This window comes from Benincasa hispida, chromosome 11 (genome assembly GCF_009727055.1).
Source record: "Benincasa hispida cultivar B227 chromosome 11, ASM972705v1, whole genome shotgun sequence".
NCBI classification, from domain to species: domain Eukaryota; kingdom Viridiplantae; phylum Streptophyta; class Magnoliopsida; order Cucurbitales; family Cucurbitaceae; genus Benincasa; species Benincasa hispida.
Genome location: NC_052359.1, coordinates 78,906,527 through 78,931,499, shown reverse-complemented (window position 1 = coordinate 78,931,499; position 24,973 = coordinate 78,906,527). Strand labels below are relative to the sequence as shown.

The following is a 24,973-nucleotide window of genomic DNA, read 5'->3' as shown; positions in this document are numbered from 1 at the left end:
TAATCCAATTTTAAACAAAGAGATATATGTATAATATATTTTATTTGGGTAACCCAATTTTTTTTAGCGATCTAATCTAACTCAATAAAAATAGAAATAATTTAACTAACCCAACTCAATTCTTATATTTTAGATTGGATAGTCGGAATTGTTCGAGTTTATCATTATTTGAACGCCTCTAATGTGTCGAATTCGTCGTTTTATCAATATTTTGATTGAAATTTCTGTGAAGTAAGACTTCTATATTTACGTCGAAATGGATATTTTAAACCGTATATCGAACTTCATCTTTGACACGAGTTTCAACGGCCAAAAAGCAGGGACATATTCTACAATTTCTATTATATTCTCATTGCTCACCCGGATTTGGATACTTGCGCATGGCGGCTTATCTCTTCTAGTCTCCTCAATCTGACTGCAGCCCTCACACCAATTCTTCTGCATTTCTGTGTCTGTACGCATAACTTTTTCCTTTTCTCCTCTCACTCTGCCACTTCGTGTTGTGATTTTGTGTATGCAATGTTAGCTTCATAATCTTGTTTTCTACTGACTGGGAAGAAACTGAGTGGTATGGAATTGCTGGATTCTTATACTTATCTGTCGATGCTTTGTCGTGTTGAGAAATCGGAGTATATGTCGACATTTTAGTTTGAATTTTGTGCAAATAAATCAGATTTTAATTTCTAATCTAGCTTAAAAACACAGTAATCATCTTCTTGTTCTTAATGTTATCAATATTGATTGATAGCTGATGGGCGTGTTTAGAATGTGAAAGCATTAGAGATAGACCCCATTTGAAATCACTCGTCTCTAGAATAATTGGAAAGTGTCTCCGAAGTTGCTCCTCCAAGTTCACACCATTTCATTCTTAAGATTTTGGATTTAGATAGCCATCTATTCATTAGAGCGTTAGCACAAGCTTGAAGTTTTCCCCTGCTTATTTATTTATTTATTTTGAATAAAGAAACATTTCATTGATGGGAGAACTCCAAAACACCTATAGATGATTACAAAAGAGATTGGCAATTGGTAATTAAAAAGGATAAACTATAATGTTTAAAAGGGTGTTTAATTTTGCATCATGAAAAAACAGTAAAAAGAACTGACAATCCCTTTGGTAAAGCTTTCATTTCTTTAGTTATTCCTTCTCTCCCACTTCAAAATACTACACTGTTATTCTCGTATTATAAATTAGTATTTTCTTAATATACTATGTGTCTTGCCTCCCCGATGCTTGCACTTCTTTTTTGCACCTTGTTCTTAGGTTTCGAAATACTATTACTCTTGTGCCTTATGCTCTAGATAACACTGGATGGAATGAGATGTCTTGGAGGATATTCAGTAATGAACCATCTCTTTCCTTCTCAAAACTCCTTGGTTTTCTATCTCCATCTCTCCATTGGTTTGTGAGGATTGTGTAAATAGAAAGATTTGGAATCTTCTTCGGCAATTTCTCCATATGATTTTTTATTATTGAGTATGAGATTCTCAAAATCTTATTTGTTTTTAGTGATTTGATAGGTTTCAGAAAGGCAAAAAGGCTTTTCCTCGGAAAAAAAGATGAGAAACAATTTGCCTCAATCGTCTTCCTATGAATCTGCTATGGAAGCACTTTCCTCCTTGATAACACAGAAAAGACGTGGAGAAATGGTTTCTGCAATCCGTAACGAGGAGAAATTAGAGAGGATGAGAAAATATGTTGAGGTAACCTTTCTGCTATCTGTCTCCAGTGAAGAAATCATGAAAGAGAATGTGTCAATATTGCTGATCTGATATTGTGAATACGTGATAAAAATTCTCGTGGGTCAATTGTTTAGTGTGGTTGCTCTTTCTAAATATTTACTTTTGCTACGAGGTGGAAATGATAATTTGAGATTGTCGATCATAATACTTGAACATCCTTCTACAGATTAGATCACAATGCTTATGTTTCTTTTGCAGATTCTAGACATAGAAGAATGTGTAAAGAAACTCAAAATTATTCACGTGGCAGGAACTAAGGGGAAGGTATTGTATTTGATATCTTAACATTGCTTATATATATTGAAGTTGAGGAAAAACACTTGGTTTATAAGATCATTGGAGTATCATTTATTTCATAACCTCTTTGTTGTCTCAATCAAATAAGATTTTTACATTATTTATTTATTTCAATTCAAAAGTATTTATAATTTTATAAATGAATGAAATTTTTTTTTAATAAAAGATAACCATCATGGTTTCGCCTAAATGGTCAATAAGGGACAGGGGTATAATAAAGGACTTAGTGGGAATAAGTGATGGTCACCTACTTAAGAGTCATTATCCTATGAGTTTTCTTGGCACCCAAATGTCGTAGAGGCCATGGGTTGTCTCATGAGAGTAGTCAAGTTATTGGCAAACTAACCTCTCCTAGACACTTACGAATGTCAAAAGAAAAAGGAATCATGAAAAATCTAACAAAAGGAGCCAACTAAAAAAAGAAAGAAAGAGAGATGATTGGAAATAATAAGCCTCTCGTGTGTTTTCTTTGTGCTCAAAGTGGAGTGAGCTATCCGAACAAGATAAGGAAGGAGTGAAGTATTGTAAGTTGAGATGACATGATGACCTTATTTATTTATTTAATTCATTAAAATTAATTTCAATTTTAGTGTGAATTCTTTCAATAGCATAATGCAACTGTAGGTCTCATAAGGGGAAAGAGAGTAAGAGTATTAAAAAATAGCATCAGGCTAGGGAATGAATTTCCGGAAATTGGTAGAGATTGCTACCTCGTTTTACTTCTTTGAGCATTTTGTATCAATTTTTTGTTAATTTAAAGGGAAAAAACACTCTTGTGGTCCCTATGCTGTCCATAGATTTCAAAATGTTACACTTTTACCTTTGAGCCTTAAGTTTAATTTTTTGGCCCCTAGGTTTCAAAACTCAAGGATAAAAATGTAACATTTTGAAATCTAGGGACCTAATGAAAATTAAACTCAAAACCTAGGGGTAAAAATGTTTATGGAAACTAGACTCAACCTAGGGACAAAAATGTATTTTTTTCCTTCATTTAATGAGTTGAGTCTTGATTAGGAAGGATGGTTAGGAGGTACAATACGTTACTACCTGATAAAGGACCATTGTGGTGCTTGCTAAAGGGGTGGCACAGTTGATGATGTAGCAAAGGATTCAGAATGCACGGAGTTTTGGATGGTGTAGAGGGAAGGGGAAAGAGGCGAACATTTGGATAAGTGATGGTTTTGGGTGTGCGGGAATTGAGTGGAGTCATTAAGCAAGTTGCAAATGAGAGAGAGAACACCACTAGGAAATAACTAATGTTTAATGCAAAGAATGATGAAGTGGATGGATTTTCGAAATGTAACAGCTCAAGATCCACAAGAGGGTTGGATACTCGTTTTTGTTTGAAGGAAATCAAGAGGGTAAATTTTAGCTTTGATTGGAATAAGGTGCTGATTGTGATATCTTCACTATGACCTGTCTGTAAGGAAAAGTAGTATATTAAGGAGATCATTTTGTTATGGTTTTTATTGATGTAATTGTGCTCACAATGAATTAGACTTATGTAGGAGTATGCATATCCGGAGAAGTGGAGAACTTTGAACTTTTTACCTTTTAGTCTCTTAATGATCTTCTAGCCTACGATACAATTTTTTTCTATCCTCTAAAGCTAGGGGGTTCGATTTTGTTAATATTTCATACAAAACATATGTTTCCCAAATATTCTCCTGAAAGCTCGGGGTGTTTTTTTGTTAATTCCTCCTGAGACATTAAATTTTGTTGGTATCTTTTGACTATATCAACAAGAAGTATCTTCTTTTGTAGAAAAGTTGCATGTTAGCCATCATTCATTTTGCATTCAACGTTTTCCTTAACAGTACAATGAATGAGTTGGCTAGTTTTCTTGCAACGATTTTTGACATAAGTTTGCTAAATGTGAACTAAAAATGAAGGCAGAGAAAATTTGTAGACCAAAAGATAACTCTGTTGTGATGGTCTAATGGCTATCCAAAGTAAAATAAAGAATTTTGGTCCATCATTCATATCTTACTGATGCAGAAAATGTAACCTCAAAACCTGGTTAAAGAATAAGCATGACTCAGTGTTGCAATGTTACTTGATCTTCTTTTCATCTTCATCTCATCTGTATGAATTCAGGGTTCCACATGCACCTTTTGTGAAGCAATTTTACGGGAATGTGGTCTTCAAACTGGACTCTTCACTTCCCCTCATCTCATTGATGTGCGAGAAAGATTTCGCGTAAATGGGTTAGTGTTGAAATATTTATGTTGGTATTTAGCAAAAATGTAGCTTACCTCACCCATCCCTCTCTTTCTATTATAAAACACAAACATCATGCACAGATATCATGTACAAGTGAACACGGAGAAATTATTAAGAATCTCTACGTTTACTTGTTATTTTCATGCTTCATTAACTTTGTTGAAGTCATGTTTCTTGCTTTATTTTTACAATCTCACGTTGAATGGAACAATCAGATTGGAGATATCAGAGGATAAATTTCTGAGGTACTTCTGGGCCTGCTGGACACAATTAAAGGTATTGTTGTTATCCCTTAGTTTAATTTGATTCTTGAAAGCCATTAGAAGCAGGCTCTAGCTAAGCGTTTTTCCCCTCTTTTTCTTTTTCCTCCAAGAGCAGAAAAATATTTCCCATCTGTATGCCCATGCAGTCATGATTTATAAGAACTACAATAAGTATATATGTCAGCCAACCGTAGATCTGCACGGGAAAATATCGAATGACAATTCTACTTACATATGCATTTACACAACTGACCCACTTTGGTAATTACCCACATATAGTTGGTCCCGTTCATAATCTCTTGTATCCTTCTTGATTACTGATGAAATTTTCTTATGATGTTTCCAATACAAAAACATAAAGATTAAATTCAGCTAAATTGTTGGGTTTATTCGGAATTGACGAGTCAGTCACTTGGGAGTGAAGTACAGATACCAATCTTCTTGCATTTAGGAGTGAGTTGGAGTAATAGCTGGTAACAGAGTTTGTGAAACTCCAATATTTGAATATTTTAATAATTCAGTCAAATCATATGTGAATAATAAATTGACATTTTATTTCATAATGGCTGATGTTCTAGCTTGAGCTTCAAATACTTTTATTTTCTGTCCTCAAATGGCATAGCTATCTGGATCTCTAGTGGTTATTTCCTAATTTTTTTGACAAGAAACAAACTCTGCACTATAGATGTAAAGAAAGAAAAAAAATTCAAGGGTACAAATTACAATTCTACAATGTGTACATGCATAATTTTTCTCTTCCACCAGCTTGCAAATTACAGCCTTCAATTTTGTGATTTTGGATGTTAATTTGCAGGAAAATGTTACAGAGCATCTGCCAATGCCTGCACTATTTCAGTTCCTAACACTGTTGGCTTTTAAAATATTCATAGATGAAGAGGTAAATCACTTTAGTTCAGTTAATATGGCTCCTATTTTAAACAGTTAGGGGTTGCATGCAATGATTGCCCAGATTCCCTGGTTCTTTTTTCAGCAAGAACTTACTATTTGTGCAAGAATCGAACATCCTCAGTGGCATGGACTTTGAATGTCATAGCATGATAACCTTACATAGAATTCACAATTTTCTGTTTCTAGCCTCTCTATTCCTTTCCAACATATTATCATGAATGTTGAAATAATAGAGATGGCAGGGAAGCAGTCCTCTGCAAGCTTAAATAAGGTTCTTCGAACCTTTTAGCCTTTGTTCTCTCAGAAAATAGTATGGCCAAGTGTTGTCTGGCAAAAACTTTCTTTGTCTTGGAAGAAAGCCTTATTTTCTAAAGGTGGTTGACTCGATTGTTATTTTTTTTGTCTCTGTTTTGAATTTCTTCTTTGTTGGAGCCAAGTTAGAAAAGTTATGACACGGATGCTCATAAATAGATTATCCGTAGTTATGTATGAATTTGAAATTATTAACATGTAACAGAAAAAGGCATCTTCCTCTTCTTCAATGCACCATCTAGTGATTTTCCATCTTTAATGCCCATTTCTTCTTCTCCTTCAATAATCGTCAACTCTTTGATGTACGAATCAGTGTATATAAACTTCAATAACTCTCTTGCTAAAATTTTGTTTTATTTAATGATAAGTATTTAGGATACAATGTCATGTGTAAAAAGTTTTCAAATACATCCGAAGTAACGTCTTATCAAAAAGGATATCTAAAGTTAGTTATGAAGCATTGATGCTCTATTTTAGGCAAAGTGTATGTCAAACACACGTCTGACACAGATATGTCTGGCCATACCAAATTACATGTCCATTATGTATTTTTATTATTTTTTTTTAATTTGGGCACGCCTAGCCTTTTTCTATAGTTTTTTGGCAGCAAGGAGATTTATTTCAGAAGTTATTTCTTTATATGGACACACATTATTATCTTTTGGCAGCAAAAATCTTACTATCTTATTATATTTAGGCTTTTTATTGTTATTTTCATTATTGTTACTCTTTCTTCTTCTTCAAAGAAAAAATATAAACAAAATTATTAACAAGGCTAGTGGAATTTACATCACTATTATTGTTTTTTTTTAAGAAACAAATTTCATTGATGTATGAGATTAAAAAGAAGAGCTTGTGCCCATGACTAAAGGAGTTGCACAATATTTGTCCATTGGTCAAAAGAGGTGATAGATTATAAGAGCGGTAAAAGTTTTACATTTACACCAAGTATGCTTTTATAGTGGTTACATTTACATTTACATTATAGAGAGAAATCAGAATGTTTTCAGAGGCGATAGATTAAAGAGTTTTTTAACTACTCTCTTAGTATGCTGTTCACCGGTTGGAGATCCCATTTGTTACTTCTTGATTCTTTTCTTCATAAAAGTTTGCCTTTGATTTAACGTGATTCATTTTCTTTTTTTGGAATATTAATTCTAGTTACATTTTACGAGAGTAATCAAATGTATAAAAAATATTAGCTTTCATTATTTGGGACAAGTTTCTAATTTTTAAATTATATAAAAAGTAAATATGTCCAAAATTGATTCTCAACTAGTAAAGATGTGTTTGATAATTCACTGAATTTCATGAGTGCGCGAGCTTAATAAGTGTTTAACCTGTGCCCCTTCAGTTTCAAACTTATGTTCATTTTGCTCAACTAATGATTTTTTTGTAGAATCTACTTGTTCTTTTCCTACAAAAGAAGCTCTTTCCCAACCAGTTAACAACATTCTAAACTTGATCAATTTCACGATTAGTTTTTCTGAACATGTTCATATTTACTATTTAGTAACTTGGATTGGAGAGTTACATGATTATCTTCCTTCTTGATTTCCTTTTTCTGTTCTTATTTCTCATTATGGAATTAATGACCCATTTTATCTGAATAGGTTGATGTTGCAATAATTGAAGTTGGTCTTGGGGGAACGTACGATTCAACAAATGTGGTATGCTCTGCTTATTAGAATAGGTTTATTCCAAAAGTTTTAGATACCGAAGCCTAGTAATTATGAAATCTTAAAATTTAGAAACATTGCTCAGTTAGTGGTTGTTGTGCAGATTGAAGAACCTATAGTCTGTGGCATCACTTCGCTCGGGATGGACCACATGGAGATATTAGGCATATCTTTTTTACTTGTCATTAAGTTTTTCTACCTTCAGTTTTCTAGGTTTAAATTCTTTCATGTTCATTTTACGGGGAAAACCATTCAAGTGCTGAGATGGAGATGACTTGCAGACTTGCAGTATGAATGTTTGAAACAAATTAATGGTCAAATTGCTATAAATCTGGTTTGGGCATTCATATGTGAGACAAGAATGAATTACCTGTGGATTTAGGGTCGGTTGCTTAAACCAGATTTTGACAGTGACACATATTCCAGGAAACTCGCTTGGGATGATTGCTTCACACAAGGCTGGAATTCTCAAGGTACAGTGTCAATGTAAGCAATTGCAATAACATGATTTTTTTTTTTTTAATTTTATTTTTGTTTGTTTAAATATGACCACCCAGGGTAGTATTCTACTCTGATTTTTTAATCGCATTTTTGAAGAATAAAATGCAGCAATGGTGCACCAAGTGTTATGCATGACTGTTGTTTATTTTTCTCTAGTGGATGAGTGTAAATATGTCAATCACTACAATATTTCTACTTTGAGTATACAAAATTTTGGAGTTTTAAAGAAACAAATATAAATATATTTCGAACCACACCTGATTTACACTCATATTCTGAGTCAGCTTCACATCTTGTGTCCATGTAAAGCCTCAAGTTCCTGCATTCACAGTACCACAGTTTCCGGAAGCAATGGATGTTATCCAGAAGAAGGCACGTGAGTTGATGGTAATTTTCTTCTTCCCACAAGAAGAGTAGATGTGACTCAAGCTAATCTTTGGCTTATAAGTAGCTTCGTGTTTCTCGAGTTTGCATGTTAGTATTTGTGAACTTTGAGTGAAATCATGAAATGGATTTCTATTTCAACGACATTCTGGAGCAAGTAATTGAGCAATGAAATACTTGTAGATCTTTCTTTTAAAAAGTTTAAGGATCTTGTAGTTAAGAGTTTTGATTCATGTTATAACAGTGATAAAAGCGGGTTTCTATGCCAATATTCACACACACACACACACACATACATACATATTACATATACCTATGTATAACAGTGATAAAAGCCTTGCATCAATGTGTGTTGGTATTAGTAGAGCAATGACACACTGATCAGCATCTTATTGAAATTTCTTCGGTTTTACCAGAAGAAAATCCTCTAGGTTAATGCTTGCGGAGTCGCGGTATTCTCTTTTAGCACGTTGCTGGATTTTACTATGCTTTCTGGTTCTTATTGTTGGTATCATGTATGAGCTTCAAGTTATTTTGTAATTATGTTTGATCTTTCATGCATACCAATTGGAAATCTTTTAGGTAACTCTTTGCTATCCCCTTATACTTTTGTATTTCTTTTATAGTTTTATTTAATGAAATCATCTCTTACCCCAGAAAATAAATAAAGCCCAAATGTGGCTGAAGAGACTTTCATAGAGATAGGCTAAAATTCTATTTTGGGGTGGTATAAATTCAGCTCTCGATATTGTATAGTATTAATAGAAATGTCTAGAATAGCAAATGTGCACATTTTATTGGGGGATATGAAGACTCATAAAACAGAACTTCACTGAACATTGACCTATGCTTATCTGTTGCAGATCCCATTAGAGGTAACTGAACCGCTTGACCATAAAAAGCTGGATGGATTGAAGCTTGGCATGTCTGGTGATCATCAGTTGGTTAATTCTGGTCTTGCTGTCTCCCTTTGTAAATGTTGGCTTCAGAGGACTGGAAACTGGGAAAGGATGTTCCTAAATGTTGGTCTAATCTTCAATATTTTACTTTATGCTTTTCATGGTGTTTCTGTTGATGGTTTCTTTCTTGAATTGTTAGTCGTGGCATTTAGGAATAAGAAAATATAGGGGGTATTTAGACCACTAACTTGGGTTATTATAGCACACTTGGCTCCTAATATAATAGTGATGTTTACAACTATTTATAACCTTATATAAAAATTATTTATAGCCTACAATTAAGTATAGTAAATACTATTTCAAAATCTTTTTTGCTACAGTATTTACTATTTTCCACTCATCTTCTCTCTTCCTCTTTGTTATAGTGTTTACTATTTTCTACCCAAACTAAAATAGTTTGCACCCCAAACACAGACTATTATCACCCACTAATTATAATAACCAACTCAACGCCCCAAATACCCACATAGTGATTGGAAGTGTTAGGTTGGTTGGCCTCTTCTTCCCTTCTCCATGTTGACATGCATCTTGTATATAATGCATGTGCTTCTCCTGTCAGATGTACATGCATCCCCCATTTATCAAAATGTTGGATGATATTATGTAAAGTGTTATGTGATAACTATTTTATCTAAGGAACTAAAGGATTTTGCGTCTTAATCAATCTGGAGGAGTTGACCTTTTTATTGCTATTATTTTTATTTTAAAACATAGATAATTTAGACCTTGTGACTATCTCTGTCTTGCGCAAAAATCAGGGTTTCAAAGGAGCCAAAATACCAGCTGCATTTCTTAAAGGTCTTTCAACTGCCAATCTTTCAGGGAGAGCTCAGATAGTTTATGATTGTTATACATCGTCATTTAATTCAACAACGCAGTCTGACAACTCAAATGGAGACTTGGTATTCTATTTGGATGGTGCTCATAGTCCAGAAAGCATGGAAGCTTGTGCCAACTGGTTCTCTAGTGTTGTGAAGGGCAATCACAAGTCGTTAAATTGTTTTAGGGCTAAAAATTTGGACAGAGATTCGGGAAGTGATGACCCTGTAAAAGTCCTGCAGGAAGCTGAGTCCACAAAGTTATCAAAGCAGGTATTTTCCAAAATTAACATTATATTGTGGGATTTGAGGTTTTCTTTTCAGCGTTATTGATGAGTCCCTCCTATTCTAGTTCTTACTTCGGTGGGTAACCTATTGAATTTTGATGATGTAAAAGATCAATTTATTTTTCCTGATTTGTAGATTCTCCTATTCAATTGCATGGAAGTGAGAGACCCACATATATTACTTCCACGACTAGTGAATACATGTGCTTCCTCAGGTATTATGCTTGTATCCTTGTCTTTTTATTTTATTTTAAATATATATATATAACTAATACAATGCAATGTTATATTGCAAAAAGAGAGTACAAAAGGAGAGGGAGAAGAGGTCACCTTCCAACCTTGCTAAACTTCATAAACATCTCCAATTGGCTTGGATTTTAGCCTTTTTGTGTAGTTTATTCTACTTGACTCGTTTTATTGGGCTGTCTTTTTGTATGCCCTTTTTAGTCTTTAATTTTTCTCAATGAAAGATTTATTCAAAAGAAGAAAAACCTAGGTAGCAAACAATTTTGCTTCAGTACTTTGGGCACAAGAAACTGAGTCTTCAAATATTATTAACTTTTCGCAACCTAAATAATCCACAAATAGCTGCAATAATCACAATTCAATTTTTCTTCCCCTTACATACAGGCACTTTGTAGCTTAAGTTATATTGTCCTCCACTTTTGGGTGCATAAGCCCTGATTGGAATCTTCATATATATATAATTTTTTTTAAAAGGAAACAAAACTTTTCATTCATATAATGGAAACAGACAAATGCTTAAAGATACAAAATTCCAATGGAGAAAGATGAAGAAAATAACAATAAGAAAGATATAAGAAACAATTACAGTAAAGAATCGATGTAACATGATATATCTACCATCTCATAGTCAATATTGGACATAATGTGCGAAGGAGACAATAGAAAGTTGAGGATTCTTCTTTCAGATTTTATCTAAGACTAAGATATTCAGCTTGCAATGGATAAGAGTCCATGCAAGTTGCAGCAGCCAATTTAATCCCTCTGGTCAATCAAATTTTATGTTGAGGATCTAACTGCCTTATGGCGTGGTATCTTGCTGAGTAGAGAGGGCCGTGGTGATTTTTGGGAAGCTGCTGATAGAATTTTAGCACGCTGATTCATTGGTATATGCTTAACAGTGGTGGTTCTGAAGTAATTTTCGTTTTCAGCAGCCACATTTTGAAATCTTAATAATATAAAAGGTGTTCTTTGTTCATTATAAATGGAAAAAGGTTAATAGACATGCTCGCATTGATCTTCCTTTCAAATCAGTTTTTGCAGGGTTTTAAGATTTGGAGCCCATTTTTCTGACTTAGGTCTTTTATCTGTAGGTGTTCATTTTTCAAAAGCCCTTTTCGTCCCTACCATGTCAACATATAGCAAAGTCTCTTCCGGTAATTCAGTGACTTCATCTGATATTATAAACAAGGACTTGTCATGGCAACTCAACCTCCAGAGACTTTGGGAGAAGATTATGCATGGAAAGGGTATTATTTGTTCTCTTATTGTTCTCAAGTATGCACAGTAATTGATTATATTATGTAAGTTCTTTGTCTGTTTTTTATATGCTGCAGTTATGCCTGTCGTGCATTCTCTATGAAAGTAGTGAATGTTTGTTTAATTCCAATATGGCTTTAGCTTAAATATTTTCTTTGAAAAAAGAGGTGATTAATAGAAATTCGTGGAATTCTCTCTGTGGAATATAATATATATTAAATCATTACAATGATCAACAATATGAATAACCAATGTTAGGTACCACGGAGGGAGGGAATACTAAACTCTCAAGAGGGTGTTTGGGCCCCAACTTCAAGTGCGAGTGGGCTATTATAGCTCACTCCATGTTTGGAGCTTGAATTATAATAGTTGGTGTTTCCAACTATTATAACCTACAATTAACTATATTTAACTACAATATTACTATATCAAATCCCGCTTTGTTACAGTGTGTACTATTTCTTACTCAGTCTGTCTTTCTCTTTTTATTACTGTATTTACTATTTCTTGTCCAAACTAAAACAGTCTACACTCAAAACGTAGACTATTATAACCCAAACTAAAATAGTGCACCCTAGATACAAACTATAATAGTCTACAAACTATTATAACTCACAGATTATAATAATTACGAACTATAATAACCAATTCAACACTCCAAACACTCCTTCAGTTCTTCAATTGAAATAAACCATCGTTTAAGCTCGACTCTATCAACCAGTGGTTATTCTTACGTTTTCATTTGCGTTCCAGCTTTCAAATTTTATTGAAAATCTTTGTTGAAGTAAAGCTTGAATTTACGGATGGAAAATATAGAAGTTATATGTCTCACTGTACTGATTGCATTTATACAAAAATGGAAAAGAATTAGAGTGTTCTCTTCGGGAGGTCAGACTCTTCACTTTTTAGAACCTTTTATAGTGAAATGCCTTTTGTTAGGATACCCTTGGACCCCCACCTTAACTCCCTAAATATTCCCTGGCCTGACGTAACGGAATGTGATTCTATATGTTACTACAAAATTGGGCCCCAAATGTACCTGCACAAGACTCCCTCCCAATTGACAAAATAACTGACTTGGGACTTTGGAGTTTTTTTTCTTTCTTTTTTAGATGGAATATCAAGCTTTCATTAAGGAAAAATAAAAGGATAGAAAGATCCCTACTGAAGGAGCCAAATCAGACTGAACTGCGCAAAATAATGGGCTCCGATCCATAAGTACATAATGTGACAATGGATAATTACGAAAGTTCTTGGAGACAACGCTCATAGTTGAGGAGAAGCATTAAAGCTAGCAAGAGACTACACCTCTTCCTAGGATTTCTCAATTGCTCTAACAATCCTGATATTTCTTTGAATCCAAAGGCCTTACGTGACAGCAAAAAAACCAGCTTGCCACAAGATTCAACCTTTCTCTCAAAATGACCGATGCAAAGGAATGCCCTCCTCCATTATAATAGCTACAATTTATTTTAAGCCAAACAAACACCTACAAATTCAACAAGCAATCACAGACCGAGCGTGATGATGCGGCAAAGTAATGGCTTGCTGTGTGTGATAGCCCACTTTGAAGGTTTTGTATTGCTATAAAAATTAAAAATGGTGCAACTCACGGGCAAGTGAATTATACTTAGTTTCCCTAGAACAATAGTTATATTTGATGATGCAGCAAAGCAATGGTTTCGTTAAATGATTCCATTTGACATTAGCAATTCATTTGACAATTTTTATGAATGAACAGCATTGTAAGGCTATTGATAGATTAAATGCTTAATTCACGAAAGCTTTCTATTTTTAACAGGTGGTTTAATATAAGGAGTTAACTAATGATTTATGATTTAATTCTTCTATTTGAATCTTGATCAAACATGGTTGTCATCTCGTATGCTTGTGATGACCAGATGCTATATTTGAAAAGGATCTTAAGCTAGACAGTGAGCGGGGTTTGCCTGCTCTGTATGAGGAATCACTCTCAAGTCTTTTGGATAACAACTTGAGTGGCAGCGCAGTGATGCCTTCTTTGCCATTGGCAATAAAATTGTTGAGGGATTGTGTTCGAGAATCCCCATCCATTAGACTACAGGTTAGATATTTCACTGAATTGACATATAGTTAAATCTTACTCTGAATGGCGGTGAAATTTCTTTCTTGACATCATCTTTTGGCCTTTTGACTCTTTTCCGTAATTTTGAAGTGAAACTAGATGGTGGGAATAGTTTGTTCTTTTCATTGGTAGATGAAAGTTGGGGATAGTCACTGGGGGATAGATATCTAAGTCATTCCCTTTCCTCTTCCATTCTCTCTTTCTTCATTGATCATATTTCTGCACCTTTCTCCATTATCAGCTTTTACTTTGTGCTTGGTCGAGTTCTTCTGAATTGTATCTCATGCAGTTCATTATGTGTTCTTTTCTAAGCTTTAAAAAGGGAAAGAATTATCGAAAATAGTTATTTACTTGAGCAAATTTTGTGTTGGATTCAGGTTCTTGTCACTGGATCACTTCATCTGGTAGGAGACGTGCTAAAGCTATTAAAAAGGTGATGTTAGATCAATTCATCTGGTCTCCCCACTGGTTGGGGATGTGGTATTTCAAACTTTCAAGGATCTTCCCATCCGTTGGGGTTTCTTCACAATTTCTTTTTTTCACTTTTAGTTTGTTTCATCTCACATTTAATTATCTTTCATTCAATTCATACCTCAATAAATTAATTTTGAAGTTATCTTTTTCTAGTATCTTCGGTACTCAAATCATTGCGATTTTGGTAATATATTCTTTATTTGTTCAATAAGGTTTGGTCTTTGTGATGGCATTCTCTTCTTCGATCCTTTTTATGCTCAACTTTGTGGATTCGCCTTTGCTTTTTAATACCACAACTCAAAATATGCAAGTATTGAGATTTGAATTTCGACTTAAAGAACGAAAGGGAAAGTTGGACACATGGGAACTGGGTACTCAACGCATGCTTCATGGGTTGACAGCTATTGGTAGAGGTTCATGGTGACATTTATGATTTGATGTGTTGAGCTTTGATTTATGAAGTATTGAAAATATGATGATAGAATGGTTTGTGGCAAAACATGGCTTGATCTTTTTTATGTACATTTCATCATGCATAAATATGACCTTAATGGCTCGTTTGGTTCATGGAATAAGAGGTGGGAATGAAAAATGATATTCTATCAGCATGTTTGGTACAAGTTTTTAACCTTGGAAATAAGATATTCCACTTCGTTTCCTCTTAGAAGGTTAGGCCCTCGGTTGAATTTGGGTCAGTGGTGAAAATTGGAGGTTTTCGGACAAAACAAGAGGAGTTTAGAGCTCAAATTTTAAGGTAAGCAAGTTTAGACATTTTTACGAATAGTTCCACCTCCAATATGATGTTCATTGACATCGCATTTTTTTCTGAAATGTTTCCAGTGTGTTGGCACTTATCGAATTTCATGGAATATTCTCGTGTGTCCTTAAACAGAGTGGGCCAATAATACCCTTATCAATTGTTTTGGGCCTTTGGACCTTTTTCAGTACATCTCAGAGAGATTACATCGAGATTCAAGTAATTTTTCAAAATAGTATGTGATCTTCCTAAATCTTATACCAAATCTTCTTATAGTTTCAAACAATAAACTATGTGGAACAATCCCTAGTTGTTTGTTAGATCTAAATTTGTATTTGTTGGATCTATCATCAAACAAGCTTAGGGGAGCTTGGAACAACGAATCCAACGCAATTTGAATCGTCCAAATCGGAGCTCAAATGAATAAGATATAGGCAAAACAAACTTGTACCGGTTGGATCTATCCGCATGTGAAAGATTTATTTATTTATTATTATTATTATTTTGCGGAGGTTTGAACATTTTTTTGTAAAGGTATTGTAATTAAAGTGTGGGGTGGAGGAATCAAATCTTAGAACATGAGGTATGAAATGCCAATTGAACTACGCTCTTGTTGGCACGAGGTTTGAACCTTGCAAACTAATAAAATGGAGGTTTAAATGCTGTAGAAATTATATATTCCTAAAAAAATAATAAAAAAAACTTTTGATATTTGCATTCTTAGTATCATTTTAGGGATTAGATAGTCATCAATCATTCTTATAATGCTATTTAGATGGAGTTATTTATTTATTGGGGTTGATTTGTAAAATTGTCTTTGATTCGACCCCCAACCGAATCGAACCTATTCAAAAATTCAGTGAAACTGAAAAATGTGGTACGGTCTGGTTTGAAGAAATTTTAAAACATAATTAATTCTGTTCGGCTCGGTTTCAATTTTAAAAATCGAATTTGAAACCAAATCGAATCGTGTTTAACTATATATATGTTTATTTATTTATTTATTTTTATTTTTATTTTTAAAAAAGAGTAAAATCAAATTTAAAACCGAATCGTTTTTAATTTAAAGAACAAAACCGAATTTAAAATCAAATTGAATCAAATAGCTTTTCAATTAAAAAAAACATAACATAGATTTTTTTAAAAATTCCATGCGATTCGGTTTGGTTTCACATATTAGAAAATTTGGTTTGGTTTGGTCTGACCATCGAAATGAATCTTACCGAACCAAACCCACCCCTAGATTCGACTGTGAAGAAATTAAAATCATTGTATTTCTTCTATTTTAAAATATATTTTTTTTCTTTTAAGATCGTTTCCAAATAAAGAAGAATGAGCAAATTTATTTACAAATATAGTAAAATGTCATTGTCAGTCTATTATGGTCTATCACTGATTTAGCGACATTTTGCTATATTTAAAATATTTTCAGCAATTTTACTATTTAAAACAATCAACTAATAATTATAAAAATATAATTAATAAATAAAAGCATATTACACGACCAATATTGCAAAATAATAATGTTACTATTAATAAAGAAAATTCAATACTTTCCCACAAACTCGTTTCTAGATATTTTTCATAGTTCGCTCGTTAATATCAATTTATCATATTATCATTTTGAAAGTTCTTTAGATTTATAAATCATTTTTTCTTTTGTTGAATGATAAGAGATGTGCATATTACACCTACGTCGATCTTTTCTTTCATGAAATGTTTGTCGACTTCACCTTGTTTTGTCCTATAATTTAGAACTTAATTATGAGTTATAGACATTTTTATCACAATAAACAAATATAGGTATTTTTGTAGACAATTTTAACTCTTCAAATATCTTGCTAATCTATATACATTAACAAATTTTATAGTTGAGGCTCTGAATTTTGGTTCAACATTACTAGTAGCGACATTTTGTTTTTTTACAACGCAATGTAACTAAATTTCTTCCAATAAAAGAACGTACTTCCAATTCAATCTACACCAATATATACTTCAACTTGAAGATGGTCAGATTTCTCAAATAATATATATTTATATGGGATTCTTTTGAAATATCTTTGAATTCTATACATAATTTTGAAATGAGTGGGTTCAAGTGAGTGAATAAAATTGGATCATCATATTTAATGTAAATGTTGTATTTGATGTGTGTGAGATGAATGAATTAGTCTACTCACAAGCCGATTTGATAGAAGTTTTTGTTGCATGACAGGCAAATAAAGCTATCTGTTGAAGTAAGTCAATAACATACTTCCTTTGACTAAAAAGAATATCTTTCTTAAATCTTGCAAACTCCATCCCGAATATATGCTTTAACCCACTCTCAAAGTTGTTTTTAAGATTAATCAAATCTTCACCATCTTTACCTATGGAAATAAAACACAGATACAAACAATTAAAATAGCACTTTTATTGTTTTAGAGTAATTAATGGTGTGGACTTCTAGATTTTGAAGGCATTTATAACAAGAGACTACTTTTCCAAAGCGTTTGATTAACCAAACTCTTGAAGATTATTTGAGACCATAAAAAGATTTCTTTAATCTAGAAACTTATTTTGAAGTTTGATTTCAAATCCTGATAGAAGACTTTTAGATATCTCTTCTAAATTTTCATTGAAAAAATATTTTTAACATCTAGTTGATGAAGTGTCCAATCCAAATTAATGCAAGACATGAATTTTGAGGGAGAGTTTTTTTTTTTTTTTTTTTTTTTTGCAACGAGAACGAAAGTCTCCTAATTAGGATTTCATAGGTTTGAGTGAAGTTTTGTCTTTAGTTATTAATCTAGTTTTATATCTTTCAACACTATCGTGATTATTTCACTTTACTATAAGCACTAATTTATATTCCATAGTTTTTTATCTTTGGGCAACTATGATATTTTCCAAGTAATGCCTTGTTTTAGAGAATTCATTTCCTCCACGACGCCTATTTACTAATTTGGGTCATTTAGAGCTTCTTGTACATTTCTTGGAAAACAAATAAGTAAATAAGGTGTCTATTGAAACAAACCTCAAAAGTGTTTCGTAGGCTATTGCATAAAAAAATTATTTGTTGCTTTATTTATCTATTTTGTAGGATATGAGCACTTGGAGTAGAACGAGCCAAATTTGGAGTAAAAAGACAAAAAAAAAAAAAAAAAAAAAAATTAAAAGGTCAAACTTTGACCTAAGAAAAAGATGAGTCAAAAGGGAGCTAAAAAGTGTAGACCAAAGGCAGCACGACACACAGTAGCGTCGTGCCCGATGCACTTTTTTCGAGAGGTTTTTGTGCATATTTTATGTCGTCCGTCATCTTTGGTATGTCATTAAATCCTTCTAACTGTCATCCATCATTGTTTGCGCATCATGGAAAGGTAGCGCTCCAAATCATCAAACGCAAACTTTTAAAAGAGCGCTGTGGCACTATGTCGATTTTTTGCCCTATTTAAATTTTTTATACCGTCATTTGAAGGGAGATCCAACTTGGGAGTCACTTAAGGTTTTTTACAAAGGCCGAGAGGCTGCCATTTAGAGAGTTTTTTCAGAGCTTGATTGTGGAGTTGATTGAAGTGGGATTAAGAAGAAGACGTTGATGCATTATCGGTGACGGATTGATCAACGGCTAATTTTAATCTCTTTCTTTATATATCTGTACAACATGTTTAAGGTTTATTTTCTTAATATGAATGGCTAAACTAATTTGTAGTTCTAGGAATTGATTGATTTCAATATTGTTTATGGATGATTAATAGAATGTTTCGGCTTTTAATCATGTTTTCACTTTCTCAATTGAATGCTTGATCATCGTTTAATTGTTTTAAGGCTTTTAAATCTACTTGACAAAGAGATTTTTAAATTGTAACTAGTATGATAAACTGATATTGGAATATGCATGAGAACGATAGGAAAATATTAGAGACTAAGAATGAAGAGACTTAATGCTATGTCTATTAGTTGTTGGATATATATAGTGAAAGAAAGTGAAAGTTTGGTAAATATTTGAAAAATAAAATGAATTTAATTATGTAGATTAAATTCATTGTTTAGAAAGTTTCAAATTGAATTGAAACTTCAAATTAAAATGATATTTCATGTACAAATTTAATATGTATGAAAGTTAAATTTGTAGTTTTTTTTTTTAAACTTGAATGAGTTATATTTGATTTTTATCAAATAACAACTCAATTGAGTTAAATTTGACAAATGTTTCTATCTTTGTATTTATTTAATTTTATTTTGTAATTTGGAGAGTTACCAAGTTGCTAGCCTATAAATAGCAACTTGGTTCTTCATTTTTAGCATCTCATTCCAAATTGAAGAGTTCTCTCTCTTTTTTTTTTTTTTTTTTTCTTTTGTTCATGATTTGAGTTGAGAGTACATCCAAGAGTTTTACCACATCCGAGTAGTTCGAGGTTGCAATTCTACAAGAGTTAGTCGATGTATCCTGTTGAGATGATCAATGTAGTCTGCTTGCAACCTGTGTAGAGCGAATAATTATCTTTAGGACAGCGCTTACCAGAAGCTTGCATTGACTATGTTTTGAGTCTCCAAAGGTTTTGAAATTCTTTCAAGTATTTGGTTATTTTCATATCTAAGTCTTGTTACACTATCTGGATTTCGTTTGAGTTCGAGTATTATACATTGAGTGTATTATTTCTAATAATTGAGGTGTAATCAGTTTGCTAGTATATTTTGTTCTATATACACCATTTTCCTCCAACAACCTGAAGACAATTAATATATTTGAACTGATGGCTGCAAACTCCTCCATCAATGTCGTTGCTTCTACCATCATTGGATCATCCATTGTAAAACCTCATCTTGAAAAACTAGAGACATTCAAGAGATGGCAACAGAAGATGATATTCTTGTTGGATTTTATGCCCTAAAACTCATAGATAGTAAATGTAAATAATTGACTGTCATCAATAAAGAGTTATCGATGTTATTTCAATAAGTGCTATTGATTGTGTTGTACGTGTTTTGTCTTAATAACCCTAAATCCAATAAACTAACATCCTAGGTTGTCTTATGAATCTTGAACTGTATGTGGAGACATACAGGGATCAATGTTCAAGATACAACCTTAAGAGCCTATAGTATAAGGATATGGTTGGGTACCTTATCTTGGTGGCAATAGGATATGACCTACTTTATATTTGATACAAACGCAATGATCCAACGCGTTCGTGTAGACGACATGCGAGAGGGGATATTCTATGCAATAAGTTTGCATAAGACCGGACCGCAAAATAGTAATCACTAGATGTAATTCTGTTGACTAGTTAGGTTTCTATTTCAATAGGATGACTTAGGCAACTTAATCTTAATACTGAGTCTATTATGAACTTTTGTTCATGAGGGATTGTTCTTTCATTTATATAGGTGAGAGAGGCAAGTTTGCCAACTCAATAAGCCTACCATTTTGGGAACAAGATCGAGTGAGGAGTTGGGAACATAATAATACAAGATGGATTTCACTCATTCTCGACTTTAGAGTAAGTAGATGAGTGTTTCCTTAAGTGGAATCTCCGGGATTTGGAAAAGGAGCCCTACCCTCTCACTAGTCTGAGAGGGTTTCTGTTTAATGGTTGGACCATAAACAAATTGTTTATTAGAGGTACACTGGTACTTAAGGATACAAAGGTAACCTAGGGGTAAAATGGTAATTTAACCTAGCTTCTGTTACGGATACTCGTGAAGGACTAACTTGTTGTTATTAGTCTATATCCATGGACACTGAAATATATTTACAGTGAGAATGGTGCAACTGTGGGTCTTTAGTGGAGTGTACCCACAGTTAACGAATATTGATTAATGTTGTTTGAGTTTACTAATTAATTTCATATTGTTGGACCTTCTAGTCTATAGGTCCATAAGGTTCTTTCTAGCTCGTAAAAGAAATTGAGGTAATTATATCTTAATTTGAGTTTGAGATGTTCAGATTCACTTAGAGAAATAGTATAATGTATAATGATATGTATAATGATACATTATAATATAAAGTTTATATTTTAATTAAACTTTATGATATAAATTTAATTTTGGATGTGATTCAAAATTAATTTTAATTTATGGGAGAATTAAATATTTGAAGGAGTTCAAATATTAATTTAATATAAGTTGGATAATTCATAGTTGACACATTAAGAAACTTATAGTTTCTTCCCATTTCTATGATGTTTTAGAGTGTATGAACTGTTGATGTTAAAGTTATATTGATATCATATTTTACAAGAGGAGTGGTGACAGGATGCTCTTAATCAACATTACCTATATGAGAGTAGAAGTGAGATCGCTCAGAAGGATAATTCTAGAGCTTAGTCTCACTATTTCTTCAGTAAATTCAATTGATATTCACTAAGGAAGGTTCAAGTTCAGAAGACATCTCTTCTGATGCATAGCTTGTCTGTTTGCTCTCAACAGTTTTGTTTGATTTTTCTCACATTATTTCATGTGAGGGATTGTTGGATATATTAATGAAAAAAAGTGAAGGTTTGGTGAAGATTTGAAACATAAAATGAATTTAATTGTATAGATTAAATTCATTGTTTGGAAATTTTCAAATTGAATTGAAACATCAAATTAAAATGATGTTTCATATATATGTATGAAAGTTAAATTTGTATTTTTTTTTTTTAATTTGATTGATTTATGTTTGATTTTTTCAAGTAACAACTCAATTGAGTTAAATTTGACAAATGTTTTAATTTTTATATTTATTTGATCTTATTTTGTAATTTAGAGAGTTACTAAGTTGCTAGCCTATAAATAGCAATTTTGTTCTTCATTTATAGCATCCCAGTCCAAATTGAAGAGTTCTCTCATTTCTTTCTTTTGTTCTTGAGTTGAGTTGAGAGCAAGTATCCAAGAGTTCTGTCAGATCCGAGTAGTTTGAGGTTGTAGTTCTACCAGAGATAGTCATTGTATCCTGCTGAGACGATTGTTGTAGTCTGCTTGTAGCCCGTGCAGAGCAAATAATTGTCTTCAGGACAACGCTTACCAGAAGCATGCCTCGACTAGGTTTTGAATTTCCAAAGATTTTGAAGTTCTTTCAAGTTTTTGGTTATTTTAATATCTAAGCCTTGTTACACCATTTGGATTTCATTTGAGTTTGGATATTATATATTGATTGTATTGTTTCTAATAATTGAGGTGTAATCAATTTGCTAGTGTATTCAGTTCTATATATACCATTTTCCCTAACATTAGTTTTAATTGCTTGAAAATAGAATTGGCTTTTAGACATAGGAAATGGTGGAGCTCGTAAGAGGAAATCTGGATCATAGACCTTCTAGGCTTAAGTTAATACATTGTTTTAATTGAGAAAAAATATTTTGATTACATAACAATGTTGAATGAGATCAAAATTCTAGGACATCTTAGTCAAGTGATTCCCTAGTTTGAACATTTATTTGCTTTCTTTAATTTCTAGTCTACAAAACTATATTGTTTCGATTCTCCAAATAAAGTCGAAAAGATCGCTTGATAGCTAGTTAAATCAAATATTAATTCCCTGAGGGCACTACCCAGTTTATTGGGACTTTATTACTTCGAGCATACACTTGTGCATGTCATCTATACTAGTTATGAAGACTTTATGACTATTTGAAAATTCTTTAATGCGATGTAATTTGCAGTTAGATTTTTAATAAAAGTTCTTGTATCTTTTCTAATAGTAATAAAAACATCAAAATCATAAATAATAGGAAGGTAATTTCGAATATTTGAAAGATTAAGTATAGCATAAGGATTACCTAAAACTTTCATCTCATCGAGAATACTAGAGAGGGACTTCCAACATCATTTCTCAAAATTTCACTCACATTTTATATAATAAACTCACTTTTTGATTGATGCTTCTTCTAAAATAAAAATTTAGCTCGAGAATTTGACCTTAAAGTCATCTGAAGTATTTCATCCCTGAAATAAGGAGTTTTTATATTTGACATCGAAGGTTTTAGGAATAACGATGTATGGAAAATTTAAGTACAAGATTCAAAGTGATATTTTAACTTGTTGGAATTGGTGTCCTAAATCTCTCTTGTATGCTCGTAGTTGGTAAACATCGTATAAACAAATTGTTATTAATAAAACAATTGTTTTTTTATGTATACATACTAAATTCAATAAACTAAGATTCTAGGTTCTTTTAAGTAATTTAAACATGTATGTAGAGACATACAAGTGGATCATGTTTAAATGATAATCTAAACGGTCTGAAGTAGATGGATAAGATTGGATACCTTATTCTAGTGACATTATGGATACGATCTATTTTGTAGATGTTACAAGTGTTGTAAAGTGCTACAAATGATCTGAACTTGATCATTCATGTGGAGACATATGAGCGGGGTATCCTATACAAAGAGTTTGTATAAGACCGGATCACGAAATGATTAGTCTCATTATATAACACCGTTCATAATAGAGACTTACATTTCACCAGGATGACCATAGGTGACATGACCTGAATCCTGAATGAGTTGTGAACTTCTACCTATGAAGGCAGTCCTTTGATTTGTATGGGTGGAAGTGATCAGATCACCAACTCAATAAGCCTATCATTTTGGGGTTTCGTTTAATTAGGGAACTAGGAACACGACTACACAAGACGGAATTCACTCCTTCCCCGACGTCGGGGTAAGTGGATAAATTGCTCTCTTAAAGGTTGATTTTGGGACTTGAACAATGTGGCGCCACACCCTCTTTTGGCCAAAGAGGGGTTTGGTCATAGTTGGACTATAACTTATTATTCATTACTTAAGAAGTTAAATGTAACTATAGAGGCAAAACGGTAATTTTGGCTCAGTTGTACTTACGAGCAATTTATGAAGGGTCATCGCAATGTTGACTGGTTATATCCAATGGACACAGAAATTTATCTGTAGTGCGAAAAGTACAGTTGTAGTCTTTAACAGAGTACCCTACCGTTAATGGATGTTAAATAATGTAATTAAAGGAGTTTAATTAATTATTCAAGTATCATTAGAACTTCAATTTATAGGTCCATGAGGTCCCCTTTGTAACTCAACAAGGAATTAATGAGAATCAATTTTGGATTAATTTGAATTGTTCAAATTAAATGAGGGAATTAATTATATGTGATATAATTGATTTAATTTAATTATATATGATATAATTAATATAATGTATTTTATACATTATAATATAAAGTTTATTTAAGAGGAAATAAATATTTGGATGTGATTCATATATTAAATTTAATGTTGAATTGATTCATATAATTAAATTTAATATAAAATAGAGTTTATATTAAATACCATTGATGAGAGAATTAAATTATAGGTTATATTGTATATGATACAATATTAAACCATAGGCCATATGTTATAAATGATATATATATATATATATATATAATTAAATTTAATTAATTTATTATTATTTTTATTTTTATTTTGAATTTTAAAGGGAGGGAAATAACTTCCCTCCCCTTAATTCTCTATTCATCTCACGATCAAAGTGGTGGAGAAGGGGAGATACGGTTTTTTCGGCTTCTTCTTGTAGTTTACAACAAATAAGAAAAAGTTCTCTAAGAAAAATCTCTTCTCCTCTCAATCTCTCCCTCTCTAACAATCTTCCAAGAGCCCACAACTCCTTGCATTCTCATCCTAGAGAATACATAAGGTTTCAATTGGTGGTGGCCATTTGGATCATTCATATTTTGTTCGTGACAATACCAGAGAAAGGAATTCATGTGAAGAAAGATTCTTCAAGGGTAAGCTTTTTCTGAACTTTGATTTTCCTTTTC

General features: G+C 32.5%; 1 protein-coding gene across 9 annotated transcripts; it reads left to right on the top strand.

Moving 5' to 3' along the window:
- Positions 1–289: 289 nt before the first annotated feature.
- LOC120090936 (folylpolyglutamate synthase) lies at positions 290–15,743 on the top strand. 9 transcript variants are annotated; one of them, XR_005485610.1, is made up of 16 exons: positions 290–450; positions 1,511–1,704; positions 1,942–2,007; positions 4,138–4,247; positions 4,479–4,539; positions 5,341–5,424; positions 7,361–7,417; positions 7,530–7,590; positions 7,853–7,899; positions 8,237–8,314; positions 9,175–9,333; positions 10,029–10,361; positions 10,512–10,590; positions 11,713–11,868; positions 14,360–15,210; positions 15,297–15,740. XR_005485610.1 is itself a non-coding variant. In XM_039048635.1 (16 exons), the coding sequence occupies exons 2-16, from the start codon at positions 1,561–1,563 to the stop codon at positions 14,417–14,419; spliced, it is 1,677 nt and encodes a 558-aa protein (XP_038904563.1). In that variant the 5' UTR covers positions 293–454; positions 1,511–1,560; the 3' UTR covers positions 14,420–14,556. The 9 variants fall into 9 exon arrangements, 3 of the variants coding, with proteins under 3 accessions (XP_038904565.1, XP_038904564.1, XP_038904563.1); XR_005485612.1 differs by having other exon boundaries at positions 290–568; positions 1,522–1,704; XR_005485609.1 differs by having other exon boundaries at positions 290–454; positions 1,522–1,704; positions 15,297–15,739.
- The last annotated feature ends 9,230 nt before the right edge of the window (positions 15,744–24,973 follow it).

What these genes read in the sequence shown, in the direction of transcription:
- LOC120090936 (XM_039048635.1), top strand. Translation starts at nt 1,561, where the DNA reads ATGAGAAACAATTTGCCTCAATCGTCTTCCTATGAATCTGCTATGGAA. An exon ending in GGATGAGAAAATATGTTGAG is followed by an intron (nt 1,705 to 1,941) that starts GTAACCTTTCTG and finishes TTTCTTTTGCAG; the next exon opens with ATTCTAGACATAGAAGAATG. An exon ending in GGGAAAGGATGTTCCTAAAT is followed by an intron (nt 9,334 to 10,028) that starts GTTGGTCTAATC and finishes CGCAAAAATCAG; the next exon opens with GGTTTCAAAGGAGCCAAAAT.